The sequence below is a fragment of the Molothrus ater genome, chromosome 20 (genome assembly GCF_012460135.2).
Source record: "Molothrus ater isolate BHLD 08-10-18 breed brown headed cowbird chromosome 20, BPBGC_Mater_1.1, whole genome shotgun sequence".
In the NCBI taxonomy this organism is placed as follows: Eukaryota; Metazoa; Chordata; class Aves; order Passeriformes; family Icteridae; genus Molothrus; species Molothrus ater.
The window spans coordinates 7,497,616-7,520,138 of NC_050497.2; the positions used below are offsets into that span (position 1 = coordinate 7,497,616).

General features: G+C 46.3%; 1 protein-coding gene across 3 annotated transcripts in view; it reads right to left on the reverse strand.

Moving 5' to 3' along the window:
* Positions 1-553: 553 nt before the first annotated feature.
* DDX31 (DEAD-box helicase 31) overlaps positions 554-22,523 on the reverse strand; it is a 44,390-nt gene continuing 22,420 nt past the window's right edge. For 2 of the 3 annotated variants that reach the window (XM_036394280.2, XM_054516912.1), the window contains 4 exons: positions 21,402-21,483; positions 15,207-15,318; positions 9,908-10,088; positions 554-2,705 (listed from right to left, as the gene is read on the reverse strand). In XM_036394280.2, the coding sequence (XP_036250173.2) occupies positions 2,555-2,705; positions 9,908-10,088; positions 15,207-15,318; positions 21,402-21,483 (526 nt within the window). In that variant the 3' untranslated portion in view covers positions 554-2,554. The remainder of the gene's footprint in view (positions 2,706-9,907; positions 10,089-15,206; positions 15,319-21,401; positions 21,484-22,523) is intronic. The other variant, XR_008508738.1, reaches the window with a different exon arrangement.

Consider the following 22,523-nt stretch of genomic DNA (forward strand, 5'->3'; position numbering starts at 1 on the left):
AGAGCAAGAGGGGACAAATCCAGGAGAAGTTCAGGGCAGCATCCACCTGCTCCATGCCACAGGAATGCACTGTCACCCCTGGCTGCTCCTCTGGCATTTGGGTGCTCAGAGGATTTGGGAACCTCTGCACACACAGCACCCTGGTGCTGCTGCAGGTGGTGGAAATGATGGAACTCTAGAGCAGCTCCAAGCACCACACCCTGCCCTGCCTGAATGAAAGGGTGATTTGAGTGAAATCAACCCCAAACCTACCAGGTTCTTATTGAATTGAGTGGCGCACAAGGGCAAAGCCAGCTCAGAGCCAAACTGGAGCTGCCCAAGTGTAAATGAGGGTAGAATTTGACTCCTGCCCACCCAGCCACAATTCAAACACCTTTTTCTCATCAGCCTTCAAGTTTATTAAGAGAAAACTCAGGTGCATGTGCATTTAACTTCAGGTGCATTTCTTTTAACACTTTCTTATTCAACAATCTCCTCCTCTATTTCCCTAATCACTCAAGCTATCCAGCCTCTCTGCTAAAGATGGTGAAGCTGAAAGAAAAAGGCACTCTAATATTTTTTAAAAATCACTTTATTCATCATAACCATTTGTATTTTTTCATGCCCAGTTAATACAGGCAGCAATGAGATCTCCTGATGTCTCTCACCTACATGCTGTTGGCCTTTTTTCCTACTATTATGAATTTGCCAATAGTCCCTATTAATTCCTATGTGACAGTCAGCCAGGAGAAGGTCATGTACTTTCCCTTCATGCACAAGATCATTCCCAAACTTGCACTCTCTGCATCATTCTGAGTCATTTTCATCCTCAGGGGTTTCTTTTCTGTTTAAGTTGACATTTGCCTTAAACCTGATTGCTCTTCCAAATAGTTCTCATAACTAAATCAGGTGGGTTTTGTTATTTTATTTTAATCTAATAAATGTTTGTGACTTCATTCTCTCTGAAAAATCATGGTTAATTTGATACTGGAGCCTTTCTATCATCTTTCAGAAGTGTTGAAAAAAGTATTGCAGTGAAATCAGAGTGTTTAATAATTGCCTGGGAGGAAAGAAAAATTCTGGTTTCAAAAGTTACCTTCACTTCAGAAATTAAATACTTTGGGGCTGATTGCTGCTCTCCTACAATCCTTTGTATGACTCACTACAGCCCAAAGTAGGTGCCCTCAATTCTGCATTTACAAGGCATCGTTTTCATCTGTTTATACTCCTTTTTCAGTACTTTCTTCCTTCTGACGTCTGAAATTGCCACTATTTGAGCACTTTCTGCTCCTGCATTAAACATGCCTGGCTCAGGTCATGGTGGGCTGCTCTTCCTCATCCCTTTCCTCGAGGAAGACACGTGCAGGGAGCAGAAAGTTGTGTTTTGGCTGGGTTTGTGCTGTTTCACCCCTGCCCTGCTTGGTGCTTGTGCTCTAGGAGGGGCTGGAAGAAGCAGAGGGAGGGACAGGTGGGGGCTCACCTGCAGGGAAATCTCCTGCAGGTTTTGGGGGCACTTTCCCACTCACAAGGCAGTTTGGGTTTCATTTCACACACTGTGGTGAACATCTCAGCACACTGGGGCCATCCTGCTTCCCTTTTCCCAGTGTCCCAGCTCTCTGATGGGAACAAGATGGATGGCAAATGGCAGAAGCAAGAAGTGAAATCCATCAGCTCAAAGCAGGCCCAGGCAAGGCAGAGAACCCCAAAAGGCTGGGTCATGACTGGCAAGGGTTTGCAAGAACCTGCAAAGGCTTTAATGTTCAGAGAGGTGAGACATCTCAGACTCCCTGTGTGTTACATAACCAGGAATGACAACATGCTGCAGGCAAGGAGAAGTTTGGAGAGTGCTGGATTGCACTCTGGCTCCTTCCCACAGTGACAATGTTTGTCCCCAGGAGCTCTGACAGGGAGAGTTCTGTGCACATGGGCTCTGCCCCAAAGGGACTGTGTGTCACTGCACTGAAGAGTTCTCCACAGTCCTGCCCCTGGCACCCCTGCAGGTGGCAATTCTGACTAAGAGTGTCCAGGGACAGACCTTGCCCAGTGCACAGAGGACAGGAGAGGAGGTGGCAGCAGCGTGGCTTCATTACCTGAGACAGGAGCAGAAGTGCTCCCTGTACAGTGACAGGGGACAGGGCAGATTCCCCTCTCCATGGTGCTCCTCCCCTGCCATGTTTACCTGGCTGGAAACAGCAAGTGAAGGGATGGTGGAGTGTTCCTAAAACAGAAAAGCACCTCCTGCCTGCCCAAACTTGTCTCACTTTTATGTTGCACACACATCACCTTTCTCTGAAAATCATATTTAACCTTTTTTTATTTTTCTTGCTAAAAAGCCATCTTAGGAACATGGTGCATCTTCAGGAGGCCACATTGAACTGCAGCAGTACAACAGGACACGCCCAGATTCCATTCCACTTGGACCTATGGAATGAAGGGGAGGAGGCCAAGATCCCCAGGATCCCTCCCACACTTGCCTGATAAATTGAAACACTGCTCAGCTGCTTTGGCAGGTCACCCTGACCCCCGGCTGAGGCACTCGAGCAGCTTTTACAGCCAGTGACTGGAAGGGCCTGGCTTATGTTGGAATCTGCTGGTTGCCAGCTTTCCTCGGCTTTTTCTTCCTCTTCTTGACCTTGGCTCCAGCAGTGTCCATCCCACTGGAATACTCAGAGCACAGGAGCTCAGCAAGGCGACGTTTGCTGTGGGTCTTCTTGAGCAGCTCAGACCTGGGCAGGGGGAAGAGCAGAGCAATTCAGGAATTCAGGAATTCAGGAATTCAGAACCCCTTCTCCTGCTGGGTGGGTTCCTGCAATGCCACTGACAGCTGCACATTAGAGAAGGAGCAGCTCCCTTTCCTTGAGGCTTGGTTTGAAATTCTGCCTCGTGCAAAATTAGGTTTTGTTGTGACAGGTTTCCACAAAGGTGGCAAAATATCACGGCGTTTTTCAAAGCAAGCCTTTGTTCTGTACAAATGCTCTTGCAGGGGTGGTGGGGAGAAGGAGGGAAGCTTGTGTGCCTGAAGGCTGATGAATGAGGTGACACAGCAGTTTGGAAATAAATAAATATAATAATAATAATAATAATAATAATAATAATAATATAATAATAATAATAATAATAATAATAATAATAATAACAACAACAACAACAACAATCCTAACAGCCCAATGACATTGAACAATGGAAACATTTTATAAATAGAACTTAAATCCAGAGCTTGAAAACACAACCTACTCCCAAATAAACGAGGGGAATAATTAGAATGTCATGAGTCTAAACCCAACAGATCCAACAGATTTTCTTTTCTTGCAGTGTCCTGCAGCCATCCCATGCACCTCACAGCCTCCCCCTCCAGAGACTGGCTTTTGCAAGAGTAGCTGCATTTTGCATGGCCACCAAACTCCAACATGGATGTCCCTGCAGCCCTAAACTGCCAGCTGTAAAATTAAAAACCCACTCAGCATTTTCCCACCATGAGTTCTGCCACTGTCCTGCTCCATAACTTTGGGCAAAGCTCACCCTCAGTTATTTAAAATACAATTTCTTGGGTGCAGGATCAGTCATTCCCTAGCTCATTCCCATGGTCCTGGGCACAACAGGGCATCCACAGCTACTGGTGTTGGCATGTCCCACTCTCCTCTTCATCACCACAGAGTCACAGCCTGGTTTGGGCTGGAAGGGGACCCTAAACATCACCTCATTCCTTGCACTAGACCTAGGTCCAACCAGCCCCTTCCCGCCTGGCCTTGGACACCTCCAGGGTGCACCTCTCTGAGCAAGTTCTAGTAAGGACCTGTAACAGATCTCAAGAGTTTCCAGAAAGACAGAACAGAAGTCCGTCTGTCCCTCTGCACAGGAGGGAACTGAACTGAACAGCAGCCCCAGAGAGCTTTGGTGACAAGACAGGGACTCAGCAGCCCTAAAGGTGACACCTTCTAGCACTGCCTCCAAGTCCCTTCAGGTGTCCAAATCCATGCTGGGTGTTGAAGAGAAGGAAGAAATTCTGGCTGCAGCAACGGACCAAGGCATTCAAACACGCAGGGAGGACAAGGGAAGTGAACCCTGGCTGCCTGGGGTGTTTTTACTCCCTTCCCAGAGCCTGTGCAGGGGTATCCTCTGCTCAGCCCCCTCCACCAGTGGGTGAAGTTCCTATTTGACACTTTGATTGTTGTCTCCAAGCGTTTCCTACAGTAATTCCTGGGTTTCCAAGCAACACACCAGTTTACTTAACAAGAGGGAACTCTGCTGCAGAAGGACAAGGAATCCACCAGTAGCTGCAGGGCTGAGCTGCAGCTCAGCAGGGAGGTTGTCCAACACTTTATTACCAATCAGGTGAAATTGCTGCCCAATTAGTAAATCAATACTCCCTGCTGAGGTGATCAGCTGTACACAGAAAAGCAGGGATGCAGGGAAAAGGGAGCTCTCTCCCTCTAACCCAGGGCCACAAAAATCAATGGAGTTGTGCTGTGGAACCTGTGCTCATCACAGAAGAAAAGCAGCTGTCAAGGCCCTGTGTAACCATGAGATGGAGGAGCTACAGGGAACCAGCCTTCAGTGACAGCACACCAGGAAACTGCACCAGCTCAGGAGCCCTGATTCCTGCTGTAGAGCTGTGAATTCCCCTCTCTGCCCAACTGCTGACAGTCTCTGGGAGCAGCAAGATAACCACAGGGCACCTTCTCTCACCAAGGTCATGAGACAAAGCCCAGGAGAACTGAGCAAGACCTTAACACTCACCCCTGAGCATCCTTGGGCAAGGTTTTTTAATCTCTTTGCCCTCCATGTCCATTCTCCCACCTCCCTGGGCTTTCCCTGGTGCTGAGGGCTGGTGGGATGTTAATTTAAGGGAGCTGTGTGGTGATACTGTGGCAAAAAGCTTCACAGAAAAGCTGTAAATGTAAAGATGCATTTGCAACACAGACAGAACCCATGTTCCCATCACTGGAAAAGCACATGGATGATGAGCATCTCTTGCTGTGATCTCATGTCTAGGTATCATGGTGTACTGAGACAGAGGAAGGAATAAAAGACTCAGGTTCAGAGCTGCCTGTGCACATCTGTAATTAAGCTGCAACCTCACAAAAGCTGGTACCAAGACCCTCAGCAGAGAGACAATAAGGAAAAAGAGGAACTGTCCCCAGATGACTCTGGTATCTCCTCAAAGGCTGGAAAAGACCAGGCCGAAGTTTTAAAGACAAAAAAAAATCTGTTCTCCTTCAGAAAACTGGGATTTAAACACTGTTTAAACATGAGAAACTTGTGAATCTTGCTAAATACATCACTGTATGATGAAAAGGCAGGAGAGGAACATCTGGAAGGAAAAGTGTCCATTGAAGGAAGAGTAAAATCCTCCTCTCTGTTTCAGTTCCCTTCTACACCCACTCACAGAGCTGCTCCCAGCCTGCTGCTCCCCTTCCCCACCTGGCAGCCACAGGGATCCCAGGGATGCTGGTGCTGCCCAACCCTCCATCTCTGAGGAAATCTGAATGCTTTGGACTGATCTCCTGGTGCTGGCTCAGAAGATGCCTCTGCTCATCTTTCACCTCAGTGTGAGTGATCTTGTTCTTGGAGGTGCCTCTCAACCTGGCTGGCATCACTGCCTGTTCCTTTGTCTTGCTGTGTGAGATGCTGCTGCAATGCAGTGCACAGGTGTGGTGACCTTTAACCAACTCCCAGCATCTGCAGCATCCAGAGGCTCCCAAATTGCTCCAGCTGAGGCAGGAGGAGGATGAAGTTCTGACACACAGTCCCAGAACTCATGGTGTGTCTTTGGAGAGAGCCGAGGAGGCCGTTCCATTTATCAGAAAACATTTCAACGTGGATTGCACCATCAATCTGCCTGACAGCATCTCCAACAGCTCCTTGACACTGTGCCAGCAGCAGAGCTGGGTTACCTCTGGGCCAAGGCTGCTGCAACACCTGCTTTTCCTACTTAGAGCATTGGATGAACCATCTGCAGCCAATGCAACCCTGTTTGGGTTGGTTTTGCTGCTGTTGTTTTTGCAGAGTGGGGGCAAGAAATCCATCAGCAAGCCTCCACTGCTCTCGACAGGTCAACAGATGGCCCAGGTCCTCTGCTCCAGCTGATGCAGATGCTTGAGAAGACCAAGGAAAATTATTACCCAGCCAGAATGAGCACCAAGCCTGTTCCAGAACACTCAGGGCAGGGTGGTCTCCACACTGGGGTGTGCTGAGCAGCAAAGCCCACCTTGCCCTACTGAAGGCAAATGCATTTCAGCCACACAGAAACCCCAGTCTCCCTTTCACTGCCATCCCTTGGTCTTCACCCTATGGAAAAAGGACAAAAGCAGCACTGGGAGGCTGGGATCCTCCCAGGATTCTTGCTTCTGTCAGGCCCTTTTTCAGCCTAGAGAACAGAATATATTTCAATTAGAGAGAGATGACAATTTCTGGTCCACAGCCCCCAGCACAGAGGTTTTCCAGCTCTGTGGGCAAGCACTGTTAACTTGATTGGAGATGGAGCAAAGGCTCTGTGCTGCAGCCACAGTGGAACAGGACAGTAATAAAGGGCACTGCTGTCTGCAGGAGACAATCAGAAGGATTTTACAACTATAAAACTTTAATTTCATAAGAGGATTTCTTTTATAACATCATGATGTGGTAGCCAGGACTCACCTGTGTCCCTGAACTGCCTTAATGAAGAGTGATGGTGATGTTTCCTTTCACAGCAGCCATGTCTCTTACTCTCATTTTTGGCTCCATTTGCCCATGCTCTTACCTGAGCTCCAGTTTGGCTTTCTAGAGCAGACTGCCCAAAGTGAAATTCCCAGTGGGCAGAATTCCAAAGCTGCATTTTGACTAATTAAGTGATATCAGGAAAGCTCTAAATGTGCACATAAAAACTGGCAAGCAAAATGCTTCTAATGATGAGACAATTGCTGTGCAGGGAGGCCCAGCTGCAGCCTTGAGTCACAAGCCCCGTACTTTTTCAAAAATTGTTAATACCAAGATGTTTAAAAGTGGAACCACGGATGTGAGGGGGGAGAGAAGGTAAAAGGACACGAGTTTGCACCCAAAGGAAACTGCTGCCCTGGCCACAGACACAGGGCTACAGGGTCTGTTTCCCAGGAGCTGTCTGATTCTATCTGACCATGCTGAAGAATGAATTAACACAATGATCCTGCAGCCAAAGCCTCCAGGCCATGCCCATCTCCACATCAGAGCAATGGCACTGTGATAATGATGTACAGCAGTGCTCTCAAGCTCCTCTCCCTGATCCCATCTCACTTGAGGGTTGGGCTTAAACTCTGAAGCACGAGGGGGTTTTCACCTTTGTTTTTATATCACTTTTTGCATATGCTGTAGCAATTCTTGATACTCGTAAGTAAATTCAATCCTTCTGAGCATTTCTTGCATCAGAAATTCCTGTAGCAGGGAGTTCCACAGAATGAGCTGAACTAAAGAGTCACCTTTCTTTGTGATGGCTTGAACTCACCAAAAAACCAAATTAAGTTGCAACTGCTCACTGCAGTGAAAGCCTTTGGGGGCACACACTGATTTCAAAGGGAAAGCAGGCCCTCAGTTGATCCAGAATGCAAAAGCCTGAGCAGCACAGGGATGCATGGTGGAATGGCAGTGGGTCTGTGGCATGTGCATTGTGAAGGAGTCAAAAGACAAATCTATCTGGCCTGTCAGCCACTTCCTCGGCGTGCTGCGACTCCAGGCGAAGCAAGGACAGCTAATCCCTAAGTGGAGGTGGGATCAGCTTCCTTGCCTCCAGCCTGCAGTCAAAGCATGAGCCCAGACACTGACTAAGCTGATGTACTGTAATTCAATATGCAGTATCTGGTTCTGGTGCTCATCTCTCACCTCAGCACAGCACTGCAACTTTCTGAAAACAGCGCCGGCAATTATTTTTCCGCCTTCAGATCGGGTTTTGCAAGATCCACCCCAGCTAAGGGGACAGCTGGTTTGCACAAAGACCTCTGAAAAATGCATGGAAGTTGACATGGGCACTGAGGAGAGGGCTGCTCCCACATTTCAGCACTGAAACATCACACACCTGGCTGCTCCCTCTCGCTGCCTCACCTTCCCCCAGCAGGCTCTCCAAGGAGGCGCCAGGCACAAAAGGAGACTTCAAAAGAAATGAAAAGTTTTCTTTGTCCTCTTAAGGAAACATTTAATGATTGCCTTTACCCCACTTTCAACCTGGAGTGCCTGCTCTTTATTCTCTAGACAGGTGCTGAGAGATGAGGCTTTAGTGAGCAGCCTGATTAAAAACCAGTATCAGATGTTGGGAGACAATGTGTAATACGACAACCAACACTCACAGCATCATGTGAGAAATATAATTACAAAGATTGCTCTGTGACTGTGCTGTTATAATTTCAAGCCTTGCGTTTTACAATTAGAAACCATTTGTCTTCTAAATGGCAGGCTAAGTTTTGCTTTTTGCTTTCTGCCAGAGTGAAATCAAGAGCAATTCTCTAAGTTAATAGCATAATCTTGGATTTATGCAAGTGCAGACTGAATGTGAATCAATATTCACTTTCTCTAAACTATCCTATAAATACTAATATATTCTCTCCCTTTATTTATTTATTTTTTTAAGCACACACAGATAAAGCTGATTAAAGCCAAGTTTCACAGGCAGGAACAATTGTTGCACATCACAACTTTGGCTATTTTTTTTTGCAGGGTCTTAACTTTGCAGATGCTCCCGGATTTGAAATCTGGAGCTTGAGCCGTGAGAGAGCTGTGCAAAGTCTGCCCACTCTCCTTGAGCTGCAATTCTGTGATCCACGTGCAAATGAGCTCTCAAATCACTCTCAGACCATTTGTTCCAACACCTCCACATCCCCCAACCCCACAGCTCCTGTGTGTAAATACCTACTGTATCTTGAGCTTGTCTGTGCCCTAATGGGATGAAGACTTGGGGAGGAGGAACCCCCATCTAAAAGAGGTTTGTAACAAGGGAAAAAGTAGCTCTAACAGAGTAGCAACATCACAGGAACAGAGAGAGGCATTGTTACAGGCCGAGTAATCCTGTGACACGCTACTGTCACTCATAGCTTGACACCCTGCTGGGCCAGCAAGACATCAAAGCCCACCCCATACCATCTTACATGCTCTTTATCAGCTAATCAGGCTATTCTTCCCGAAATAAAGCTCCCTTAAATCCCCTGCTCACAGGGGCATTCCCATCCTGTTGCCCATCTGCTGAGGAGGGTCAGCTGGAGCAGGAGGCAGAGCACTGGCCTGTCCCTGGTGGCTGCTGAAAGCAGGACAATGCAGGCTCCAACTTTTTATTTTCAAATCCCTTCCCCTTGCAATTTTTTTTTTCTTTTCACAGGATAGGTGCATGTGCAAGAGAAGTGCCCAACCCTGGAACAATTACGTGGATTAGTGCTTTAATTGCATGGCTAAGGTTTGCTAACAGGGTTTGTAGCAACAATTACACGGAAAAAGTCACAATTGATGCTGATAAAGAAAAAAGATTTTCCTCCTTTGAATTATTGCAATGATTTTTCTGGATCCTGCCATTGCTCTGGGGGAGAGAGCATGTCCTCAGCTCTGTGATCCCAAAGGAGAGGATTATCTGTCCTGAACCAACTCAGAGCAGCCAGGATCAGATGCACTGAGCACCTTCAGCTCCCCTGCAGGCACAGAAGAGGGTTCAGGGCTCCTCCAGCAGCACCAGGGAGTCTCCAGCTCCTTACCCAGAACAGCCCTGGGCACACACCAGAGGAAACAGAGCTGCAACTCTGGGCTTGCTGCAGACTATTCTCAGGAGAGATCCCACAGGATTTTGCAGAAATTCTTTTTCCAGAGCTACTCACACCTCCAGGTTTGCAGAAGGATCATTTCTACCAACAGATCAGATTTTTTTACACTGGACTCCTGGAGCAAGCCCAACCACCTTGAAGAGCAAAGCACAGCACAGCTCAGGAGCATGAGGCTGACCTACCTTTTCGGTTTTGGTTTGGTTTTCCTCTTTGAGCCTGCAGTTGGAAGAGCAGTCAGGTTCTGGGGGGCATCTCTCAGCCCAAAGCTCTTGGCCACATGACCCAGGTGGAGAGATTTGATGTGGAAGATGTGCTTGAGGTCCTTGGGATAGGTGGTATAGGCACAAAGGAAGGACTGCAGTGCTGAGGGGAAGGAAAAACACCAGTGAATTCTGTTTGCTGCTGCATTTATATATATATAGATATATACACTTAAAGATTCAACTGTTCCAGCTGAAAGGACATGGGGCTGGTCCTTTGGGACACCTTCTGGTCAGCAGCTGGCAGGAAAGGTTGGCATGTTAAAAACCTGTGAAGGCTGCACAGCACTGGCACAATCCCAAAAGGGGAAGGTAGGTGCTGGGGAGGTGTTAGGGACTGAAACAAAGCTCCATTGAATTGCTGGGTTTGGCTTCTGCAAGACTGCTCCTTTGGCCCCAAAAGGTGAATTTGTGGCATTTCTCTCAAGAGCCATTGATACTGAATGGCAGCAGATAAGAGGAGAGTGGGAACAGAGATGCAGGGATGAAGAAAGAGAAGCATGGAGATGGCACAGGAAGACTCCTCTGATATTAGAGTCCCAGTAGTCCATGCATTTTTCACCAGTTACCAGCTAGTCCCTTATAAATATCTGAGAGCCGGATGGATTTCCTGACTCATCAGCACACTGAGAACAGAGCTCACCTTCTCAAAAGGGAAAAATAATAGAACTGTGTGCAAATTTCCCTTCCCATCTTTATATTCCTGTAATGCCCTTCCCTCAGGGCTCATTGCTCTAAAGACAATCATCCACTAATATGAGCACTACCTCTGCTCCTCCCCATCCCCAGAACGTTCACTACACCCGGGCTGGCCCCTGCTCTGGGAATAAAGGAACTTCCAGGAAGGAAACTCTGCAGCTCAGAAAATGCCTCTCCTCAATCCCCTGCTTGCTAAACCTCGTGTGTCCCCCCAGTCCTCAGTCCAAAGCACCTCCTGCATCTTCCTCTCCCTCTCACTCCCTCCAGCAGTGAGCTCTAAACTCTCACCTCTCCTGCCCTTGCCTGTTGAGCCACCGGACCAGCAAGTTTGCCCACAGCTTATGTCTAATCTCTTGGCAGCAGCCGGAGATTGGAGTTTATGAACAGTAATAAAAATGTCATTTTAGCAGATCAGCTCCTGGAAGGACCCAGGGAATCCATCAAAGCTCTGTTTACTGAGCAAAGCGAACTCCTTTTCCCAATCGATGAGAAGAAAAGATTGAGTTTTTTGCACCTTCTTCCCAATTTCACAGTGCTGCTTTTTTAGAGGCTTCTGAGCACCAGGAGACCTGTGTTTTCCCAAAAAAGAGAATCCTAAATTCCAAATACTGTCTCAGTCTCCTGTCTGAAGGCCATCCTTCTGAGGGCTTATAAACCAGCTCAAATGCTCTCAAAACTCCTGTTCTGCTGTTATTTTTTTTTTCACGAAGTTATTGGTCAAATTCACCTATGAGAAGGTGTAACTCTTCAAAGGGAACAATAGGAACTTGCTCCTGCTTTGAATTCAGTCCCATTGGAGCTAATACAGCTGTCTGCCTCACAGCATTTGAAATGGCTGATACTAAAGATCCTGTTATTATGAAGGCTGAGCTCACCTCCCACAGCCGTGCAGAGAGGAAAAGCTGCTGGCACCACCTCCCCAAATCAGAGTTAGAGAATCAAAAGTGTCAAAGGCTCCCCTCTTCCCAAAGTCCTGACAGACATCCTCCAGATCCAGCTGTGAGCCAGAGCACACTAAACCAGGGAGAGCTGCAAGGCACTAACCCAGAGCTGAGCTGAGAGCTGCAGGTCACAGAGCCAGCCCAGGAAAGTGCCTCACCTCCAAGCAGCTCAGAGCTGAGACGTTCATTACAGCACCCAAGAGATGGAAATGAAGACCTTTGTGGATGAGATTCTTTTAAAAATCTTTACTATCAGGTCTTTATACCTCTCAGGGTTGCCAGAGCCATGTTTTCTGGCCTTTATGTGCAATTAGAGTGGCCAGATACTGAATGCTTTATTGGATTTTTTTTTTTAAGTTGAAATTCTTTTATGATTTTGTGATCAAAGAGACAGAGCTTTAGGAAAACAACTCACAAAGACTGGTAACAGTGGTGGCCAGGCCATAATTCATCTACAGGGTTCCTTACCTTGATGCCCCAAGAACAAACTGTGGGAGCTGTTGAGAGTTTTTACCACACCAACACAAGTCTAAGGTAACAAGTACTGGCTTGGAGTGGGATTTGGACTTGTGCTCACTAAGACAGAGGATTTAGATTGGTCTTTTGCACCCCTGCATCCCCATTTTTTTCTCCAGGAAAAGTAAGTGTGGAAAATCAAAGGAAGAAAAGAAAAAAGCCAGAAAAAGAAAAAAAATGATGGGGGTTAGATGGGCTGGTTTATTGTTATTTTAAACAGGGGATGAGAGGGTAATGGGATATGAAAGGGAGACAGGTGACATAACCTGTTCACCAGGCCCTCAGCACTGGCCCCAGGGCATGGCCCCAGCAGGGCTGGATAAACTGGAGGGCACTTTGCCAGAGCAGCTGGGAGCAGGAGGGAAGGATGCACCAAAACCATCACTGATTTGAGCACTGTGCCACAGCCCTGGGCTCCTGTGACTCTGCTGGGCCTCTCCACACACAGGTGCTGAGGACAGAAAGGAGGAGGCAAAATGCTCAACTGCTGGCTGTAAAACTGGGAAGTGAGGAGGAGGAAGGCAGGGTTTGCTTCCTCACCCTCTCTGTAACTCAGGGGCACACAGGATTACTCTCCTGAGCCCCTTCTGGCCCCACAGCTCCAAAGTGAAGCACCAAAGTGAAAGGATGAGCATCCTCTGCTCCCCAAAAGGGGCTCCACTCTTGCTGAGGTTCATCCTCCAGGTAGCAGGGCCCAGGCAGACCCCTCCTCCCACCCATCTCACTGCTGATCAGTCAATCAAGTTTGAAGGGCAGCACCTTCCCTGAACCATTTGATTTGAGTGTGAAAAGCACAGGAGCCAGAGGCAGAAGGGGAGAGCGGGCAGGGAGCCACTCTCCTTTTGAAAGCAGGCTGCAGTGCAAACACTGCTTATTAACATTGACTAGGTCAGAAAATGGGGAAAAACAGAAAAAGAGAGAGAAACAAATGCATCTCTGGCACAGTTTCCAATTGATTGTCTGCCATGAAAGCAAAAGCCAGCTGCCATGTTAATTATTCATGATGCCTGGCTCAGAGGGGAGGAAGAGGGGCTTATGGAAGCCACTCAGCAGTGGAAAATTTGCATATGTAGATAGCAGAGTTGGAAAAAGAGGTGGAGTGCTCCTCTACAAGATAAATGGGATGCACAGCATTTCAGCATTTCCTGATGTATTTTCTGTGCTTCTTTTCTGTGGCTAAAGAAGTTATTCATGCTGAGGTCAGCAACAAGTGTGGGTGGGTGGGTGTGTGCACAGTGACCCTGGGTAGAGAGGAACCACAAAGGTTTTTTAGGTGTGACCAGAGCTATTCTCTGGTTGTTCCTGTCACAGGCATTTCAGGTTAGAAGTTTGCATGGGGTACAAGAAATCCCAGGGGGGAAGCAGCAAGAAGCTCATCCATGCAGAATGAAGGATTATGATTGTTTCAGTCAGATGTTTTGAGATTGTGGATTTAAAAGAGCAGCTACAAAACTGCACCACACACCTGAAAATGGGTGCAAGCTGCTTGTGTAGCAAGTCCAACACTTTCACTGCAGGAGGAAGGTGTTTGAAAACCCCAAGGAACTGAAATCAGCACTGCAACTGCTGGAGGTGGGGTGAGATTCCAGCCCAGGGATGTGCAGTGGAGGGGGGAGAGCAAAGAGTGAAACAGCAGAATTTCAAATTCTTTGCCCCTCAATACAGCCACACATAACCAAAAGCATGCAGAACAATTGGGGTAAGCAGACAGTCACAGGAGGTACACTGGATTGTGTCATCACCTGAGAAGGGAGTACAGCTTTCAGAAAAAAACAGCACCTTTGACCTCCTGAACAATTTTCATGCTGAACTTTTATCTTGAGAAGAGCCTCTCCTTCTCCAGTTTCTCCAAACATTGTACAACTCCAAGAGCAATTTCCCCATATGGTTTTGGACCCCTTGGAAGGTGATTTCAGGTGATTTCACCTGTCCCACATCTGTATGCAGGTGCACACAGCAGGTACACAGAATGGTAGACAGGAATGATGCAGACCATTCAAATTCATCTCACTGGTTGAATTAAAATTCATCTTAAACTGGAAATTAAATTAATTATGAAATTAAAATTAATTTTAAATGAAATTAAAATTCATCTTAAACTGGAAATGCTGCAGAACTGAAATAACTTCTATACAAGCTTAGAGAGCAGGGCTTGACTCAGAGAAATGAGGCACAAAAGAAAACAATCAGGAAGGGAGATGTGGGAAGAGGAGACTCAAAACAAGGGGAAAGGCTCCAGTCCTAAATACTGTGAGTTAGAATGGCTCAGTCTCTTTCATAAAGTGTTTGCATTCTGTGGATTGTCTCAGTAACTCTCAGTCAAATTCCCAGTAATTGCCCAGGAGCTCTGGGGCCTGACCTCCACAGTGCCTACCCTGCACCACCTTTATGGCTCCTGTCAGTTTGGTGTTTCTTTTCCTACCACATCCCCAGCAAGATTTTAATCCTTCTCCCAAATCTGTTTTCCTCTTGATTTTCCAAACTGAAAGGAAGAAGGGCAGAGTCTCTTACACTGCTCAGTGACAACTGTTTGGAAAAGATGGCACATCAAACCCCAGACTTGCACACAGCTACAATTACCAAGTCCATCCCACTTTTTATTCTCCCTGCCTTTTTGAGTTGTTGCCCCTCTCTCTTTTATCTCCCATCCCACACAACCAGCTCCAATCCAAGATCTTTTACTGGTCAGGGTTGCATGTTGCTTTTCTGGCTTCAAATTCACCCCTGGGGTGAACTGGAGGCATCTGATGGGAATTGCAGCAGGATGTGAGGAAGTCACCCATCCCCTTCCCAGCACAACCCACTCACTCCTGTGATTGGGTCAAAACCCTTGGATGTGAGTCCCACTGAAAGCCAAGACTAAATCTCATTTGCACATAATATGGGAACACCAGAAATTAACATTTAATATCACCACAAAGCCTTCTGGGCCTGCCTCAGCCCCCTGCAGAGCCCAGCAGCCCCAAAATGTTTCTTCCAGGTCTTTTCCCTGATGCTGTGCCCCAGAAGAAAACCTTGGCAGCTCCTCTGAGCCCTTGTGGGATAAGTGGGAGGAAATCACTGACCTTTCTTGGCCCACTGGACAGTCCCCTCACTGGAGTGGACGAGATTTTCAAATTTTGTCTGCAGAACTGTGGCCCTCTCCCGGACTTCCTGAGGGTTCTTGCCACAGGATTTCTACCAGGGAGGCAGGAGGATTAGAGGAAAGAGAGAATTTGAGTCAGGAATAATGAAGCAGTTTACAATAGATTTAATAACAGTAAAATCACACAGCAACTACCCAGGGGCCAACAAAGGTAATCCTCTCAATATTACTAGAGGAAAAAAAAAAAATCCAGATAAAGATGTTAAAGTCAGAGCAGCCAGTGAGCGCCGTGTGGTGGGGAGAACAAATCAGTTTTAATTTTGTGTTTTCTAACATCTATCACCTACCTTTTTCCCTTGTTTTTCTTTTCCCTTCCCTTTTTTTTTTTTTTTTTTTTTTTTTTTTGTTTTGCTTCCAGGTACAACAGGCCAGATCCCACTGCCAATTTCCATTAGAATTATTTGGAATAACTCCCCCCAGACCCTACACTAACAGTTTCAGAGTGATGCTGCAAGCTCCCCTGTGCCCTTCCCCAAAACACCCAGGGCAGGAGACCATGAGATCCACAACCACCCCCAAGCTCCAGAGAAGAGACAAATTCAGCAGCTGTGAACAAAGGCAACCAAATGAACTTCTCATCAATTCCAGCATGGATTTCTACATGAAGTTTCCTGACTGCCAACACATCATATTTGACTGGAAGTGCCATCACTTGGCTCCTCTAGAGCAGGACAAGCCCCTTGCACCAAAGGCATGACAGAATAAACTTCCTCAGGCCAAAAGGGCAATTTTGCACGTGTTCCAGCTTTCCTGGGATCAGACTGTGGGATGCACTTCAGGAAATGGAAAACAAACATTCCTGGGAGCAAGCTGTTACTGGGAGGAGAAGAGAGGCTCTCTCCCTCTCTGAGGGATCCAGGCAGAGAAAGGAAATGTGGAGCAGAAAACAAGTGGAATTTTTGATGGAAAGCTGACAGCAAAGTGCAAAGCCAAGCATCCATGGATGTGCACCTCTCCCAGAAAAGGGCCACAGCTCTCCAGTGTGACTCAAGGCAGGAACCAGCATCCAAGTGGGAGAGTGCCAGATCCAAGGCAGCAACTTGGTAGTGGTCAGACCCCTCACCCCAGCAGGGCTGACTGAATACAAACACCCAGCTCCTGGGATTCTGGAGGAGCCCTGTGCCAAGGCAGCAATCCTGCTGCTCCTCTCTGCCAGATCTGCATGCTAATGCTGCAAACCCCTCTTCCCTCTGCACTGCTGCCAGGCCAGAGCAGCCACATCCCACTGACACCACAAACAAACCCCAGGGACCCTGGGGGCTGCCAGCACCTGACACAAAATGCTCTCCTGTCCCACGTGTGCCACTCTGTACCCAACTGCAAATGTGCCCAGAGACAGACCTCAGATGTAGTTTAAATTTGCACTGTGCCTTCTCTGAAACTCAGGATCCTGCAGCTTCCAAAATTCCAGGTAATTCCTCAGCAAAGCAAACACACCTGGGGCTGCAGCTCCTGCTCACTCACTGCCTGGACTGCACCTCCAAGGACAGCCTGGCTGTTTGAACTCATCAACTCTCCCAGATTTCTGTTCTCTGCTGTCTCCCAATCCCCTCAAGAAAGGCTCATGACCCATCTCACAGAATCACAGCATCCTTCAGGTCAGAAAACACCTCCAGGATCATCGAGTCCAAACTTGGACTGATCATCACCTTGTCAACCAAGCCATGGCACTGAGTGCCACATCCAGTTTTTCCTGAACACCTCCAGGGATGGAGACTCCACCACCTTCCTGGGCAGCCCATTCCAGTGCTTGACCACCCTTGCAGTGAAGAAATTCTTCCTGATGCTGCACCTGAACCTCTCCTGGCACAGCTTGAGGCTGTGTCCTCTCCTCCTGTCCTTGTTCCTTGGAAGCAGGTCCTGACCCCCACCTGTCTGTGAGTTCTCTTCCCTGAACCTCTTTTCCTCCAGGCTCAGCCAGTTCTCTCAGCTGCTCCTCACATAATTCACTCTCTGGACCCTTCCTCACCTTCTCTGGACATTCCTTTCACAGGTTCCTCTGACTTCAGGTGTGCCCTGAAGCTGACACCATCCCCATCCAAGAGCTCTGCAGAGGTTCAGCGACCCCCGAGTGGCCACTCCTTGTTGTCACCACCGACTTTCCACCTCCGTGAAACACAAAACTTTCTGGCCCCGCCTGCTCCTCCCGGCCCCCGGCAGTTTCCTTTTGTTCAGCCTCCTGGCAGCACCAAGTGTCACCTTCCCAGCGCTTTTTAATATGAATGTGAAATTAGTGAGGTTTGCCCTTTCCCCTGGCGGACAGAATCCTCTGTTATTAAAAAGTAAAGCACTTTAATAATGAAAACTTTTTCTCTTTTTCCTGTGTTTTAACTGTTTAAAATTAATGAGAAGGGCATAACGGTTGTCAAAGCGATATTGAAAGCTGGGTAGCCAGGACCGAATAAGCACGAAAATCCCTCCAGAGTGTTAAATAAACAGTGCTTCAGCCCCCTCTGAATCCCTGTGTTGGTTATTGTATACATTCTGTAACAGCACTCAGAATAGATCTGAGCACCAGGGAGGCAGAAAGGTTTCAGAATTCCAATAAAGGCCTCAAATTAAAGACAGCCTGGTGCGAATTCCAGGAGAAAATTAAAGAGACCTCAAGCTTAAGTGACAGGTGACTTGCTTCTGTGTCACAACTGTCAGGGGATTTAGTGATAATATGGCAATATATTACAAAGGACTTTTCTTATTCCCCCCTTTAGGTTTCAAAATGAGGCATCTCTTCTTCCTGGTGCTGGGGGAAAATAAAAAAAAAAAAAAGTAAGACAAAAATGAGGGATAAAAAGCTAGGTGCATAATTTCCAAAGTGTGAGGTCAGTGCAAGAGATATAAATAAAAAAAAAGCAAATGACAGGAAACATAATGTCCCTGAAAAACAGCTTCTCCCCTCCTCCCATCTCCACTTTGTCTTTTATCCCCTTCAGACCCTTGAGACAGAACTCATTTTAAAATTGCACCCTAATGGGCATGAAAAAAACCTGTGTTTGATTCCTGTCTTCCAGGGAGGTTCAGCTAAAAAACAAAAAAACCCCACCCCAATAATAAAAAATCTAAATTTAAAACTGACTCAGAGGCAAGCTGTGAAAATAAAACCTGCCCATGACTGAGTGTCTGGACAGATCAAATAAATCACTGCTACTGGAAGGGCATGGAAGCCATTCCATGTGCTTTACTCACACAGGCAAGCTTTAATCCTGGTTTGGATGAGCAGGACAATTAATTTGAGACCTTACACATTTTTCCAAGACCCCAAAGATAAAAGCCTACCCCAGAGGTTTGCTTGATCTGCATCCCCATCCCTCTGTTAAACAAGCAGCACTGCTGCCATCACAGAGAAACAGTGGGATAGGAGAACTTTTTCTGCTTTGTGATTCCTTAAAATCCTGTTCTGGCAGATCCCAAACCACAGGCATAATGAGTGTGGACAACAACATTATTTATAAGCTAAAAGAAGAAATGCAAGAGAAAAAAGTCAAAGTGCAATGCTATTTCACCAGTTTGAGACATCAGGCTAAGTCCCAAAAATGCCAACTCCACCAGGAAAAGATTCATGGATTTCTGTCAGAAAAAGGAAACTTCCCGTGATGAAGATGGCAGGTTTTAGGTTTGAGAGGTTGGGATAAGTACTGAAAACTTCTGATTTCATTAAGAGAACATGATAATGCAAAAAAAAATTGAAACACAGTAAGACGAGACTGAGGTAGAAAAGTTCATTCTTAAAACAGGTAAAAAAAAAAAGAAAGATGGGGAAACCCACCAAAAAGGCTGGCTGTAACATCTCCTGCTTCCATTATACTTCAAAACAAAATGAAGGATTTTGTTTTAATAACAACTTTTTACTAACCTCCACACACCTTCTCTAGAACTCACCAAGTCCCCCTTGCCCCCCTCCATAAAAGTTGAAAGATCAAATTTATTCTCTTTGTAGGCAGGTGAACATTCACACGCCCAGACATAGCCACATATATATTTCATATACCTAAATATAAAATATACATTTTACAGGCACTTCAGCTTGCTCCCTGGCTGCACACAGAAGCCCAAAAAATACATGTTCCAACGTGGTACTTATAATGGACTTGAGTTGAGGCAATGAGAACTGAAGAGCATCATAATGAGGTTCCTGTGTGCAGGACTATAATATATACATGACTCAGAGCACAGAGAGAGTGAGAGCAGAGCTGAACCTCCCTCCAATGGCAACATCCCAACAGGATCAGGTTCAGCTCCTCCTGCCACCTCCTCAACCCCCCTGTCCCACTGCACTCTCAGCTCATTGTACTGTCCCTGTGGCTAATTTAGGGAATTTAATAGAGATTAACTCTCCTGAAAATTGGGAAATGCCCCTGCAGCTTCTGAGCTGACCACTCAGAGTCTCCATGGCAATATAAACATGGAGCTAACAAACACAACAAGTCCTTGATTGCATTAATATATTTTTCAAGTCATTCCTGAAGGAATCTGTTTCATATCGACAGAACTGCTGTAATTCCATCCCCATTAAATGATACAGGGTTTTTCCCAGGAAGAGAAACTCTTTTCTTAAATCCCAGTTCTTTCAGACTGAGTCACATAAAAACTGGTTATTCTGTATTTCTAAGTTCCTGAGAGAGATTAAAACCATCCTACAACCACAGTGGATGGATCTCAGCTCCAGTGAAGTCAACAGCAAAACCCCACTTGCTTTGATGTCAGAGGGAAAAGAGGAATTTAATCCCACCTTTGAAAGCAAAAGGAACCAAGTCCTTCTGTGCAGCACCTGGCACTGCCCAAACCAGCAACTGCTCCTTTCAAAGAGGGGCTGGGTTTAGAGCTTTTTGGAAGGAAAGGAAGAAAGCCAAAAGATGTGTATTTAAAAAATTCTGTGCTTAAATGTGCAGGGCATTTGACAATTTGGAAGCATGGTAGAAATACCAAACAGGTTTGGTTAGGTTTTTGTTGCTAAAAAGGGATTTTCTCCTGCTGCTTTTCAAAACTTAAATTGAAGTTTCCTGGAACAAAACATGTTCTCTTTTTTGCCCATGTCCCATGAAATAACACTCATCTCCACATCTGGAACAGTGAATAATCTGTCCCAAGTCAGTAACAAATTTAAAGTACAATTGCTGCACAAATGGAATTGTTGAAAAAGTCTTCAAAGGAAATCTGAAGTCACTCTCCCTATAAGCATATTTGGGACAAAAAGAAAGTATTTATACATGGAATTACTTAAAATAATTTCTGCACTAACAAAGCACAACTTTGTTAGGAGGTGATATCGTAGGAATGACCCAGCCATTTAAAACACAGGCATTACAGGCTGATTTCAGCCAAAACCAGTGATGGGAGAGAGCTTTAAACAGAGCTGCATCTCAGCAGAGCTCAGACCTGGCTGTGTGTGAGGGGCAGAACACTGAACATCTTTCCCAGGAACACCACAGCCCCACCAGCCAGCACCGGGAACGAGGAGCCTCAGACACGGGGTAACAAAGGCACAGGCAGGCAAAACAGCAACAAGAGGGAAGAAAAGAGTGTGTGCTGCATCATGCTTGACACATTCTTGACTTCCATTCAAAATGCAGGTTCTTGCAGGATTTAATTTGCCAGAGCGCAGCAACACCCAAGACATCAATTGCAAATGAGTGAATTCTGTGAATTAGCAACTTGAAGGCAGACCCAAGGCTTGCCCAAGTCAATAAAAAGGTGCCTGTCAACCCAGGCAGCTTTGTTTTAGGCTCCAAGTAAATTACAGATGATAAAAACCCTGATGTAACACATCACCAAATGCATTTTCCTCGTTTCTTCAGAGAAGTTGAGAGCCATTTGTCATCTCCAACAGGATTTTAGTGCAGAAACACAGGAAAAACAGAAACATTGTTCATGAAGAAACACAGAGCTTTTGCATCCAGAAACCTTCCCTGCCTGTTACAAAGATATTTGCTGAACAGTTAGCAAACAACTGCTTTCTGGGAACAACAAAAGACTGAAAAATTGTGATATAAGGTAGTTCTATAATTATTAACACTGTCTGACATCATGGATATAAAGACAGACACTGAGGCAGGCACACTTGTGATGTTGGACTGGCAAGTGAAAACTGGAGCAATTCCAGAGCAGCAGAGGAACTCACCTTGTTTCCTGGTCTGTGCACCTTGAAGCGATCATCTTTCATCAGGGTGGCTAACACCTTCTCCATCTTCAGCTCTGAAACACTGGGGCAACAAAGACAAAAAATTACTGTTTCTCCTGCTTTGAAACACAGCCTGGAACGAGCCACAGACTGGTAATGGAGAGCAAAACAATTGAGATTCACAGTTCAGCTTGGGAATTTATTCCTGATATACACAAGGTCTTAGTCCAGACACTCCCTCATCACCCCTGGAAGTGGAACTACTGTAAAATCCCAACCCCTGCTTCCATGGCACAGAGACACAGTTTCACCCACCATTTTGTCACTGTTTTAAGCCAACAACACACACACTCCAATTGTAGCAGAGAATCAAAATAACTGAGGGTGGACTTTCCATCCACTGAAAGCCTCCTTGGCTCTCGACCAAGAGGAACTGATTAAAGAAATAAATTGGATTCACTTCCATGATTTTCATAATTTTTCTTTCCTTGCACTGAGAAGCACCAAGACAATTGGGAAGCACCTGGTTATTCTTTTCACCAAAAGAAACTCAAGACAGAGCTGAAGCAGCTCATAACATTAATGCTTCCTGTAAATTTGTTTTGTAACTATAAAGAATAAGATCTGCAACCTCCACCTTGAACCCAGGGATTGTCCAACATTTCTTTTTTCACTGAATGCCATGGGCAGGAGCAGGTTGGTTGTGTAACTGTGAGAAAGAGACTGAGTGAGGCACTCACAGGCTGGAAACACCTGATCCACTTTGCTACTCCAGCCACATCTTGTCTCCTCCAGTTTAGCTCCCAGAGTCTCTGGAATGAGACACAGTGCTCAACCCTCACTCAAAGGATGGTATTTTCATGTTTACACATGAATAATGACCACACTCACAACACCAAAGAGCTGAAACTAAAGCTGTGCAAAGACACAGCTCCTCCTTCTCATAGTCACTCAAGCCCAGAGGGTAACAACAAAACCCTGAGGAACTTTCCCCATCAGCCAATTCCCCTGCAACTTCAACTTCCATCCCTCTGGTCACATTTCTTCCCCACAGGATCCTGTGTGATTCCAGCTCCTGGCTACCTCACTCAGGTCAGAGCTCACAGGCACTTCCCAATGGAC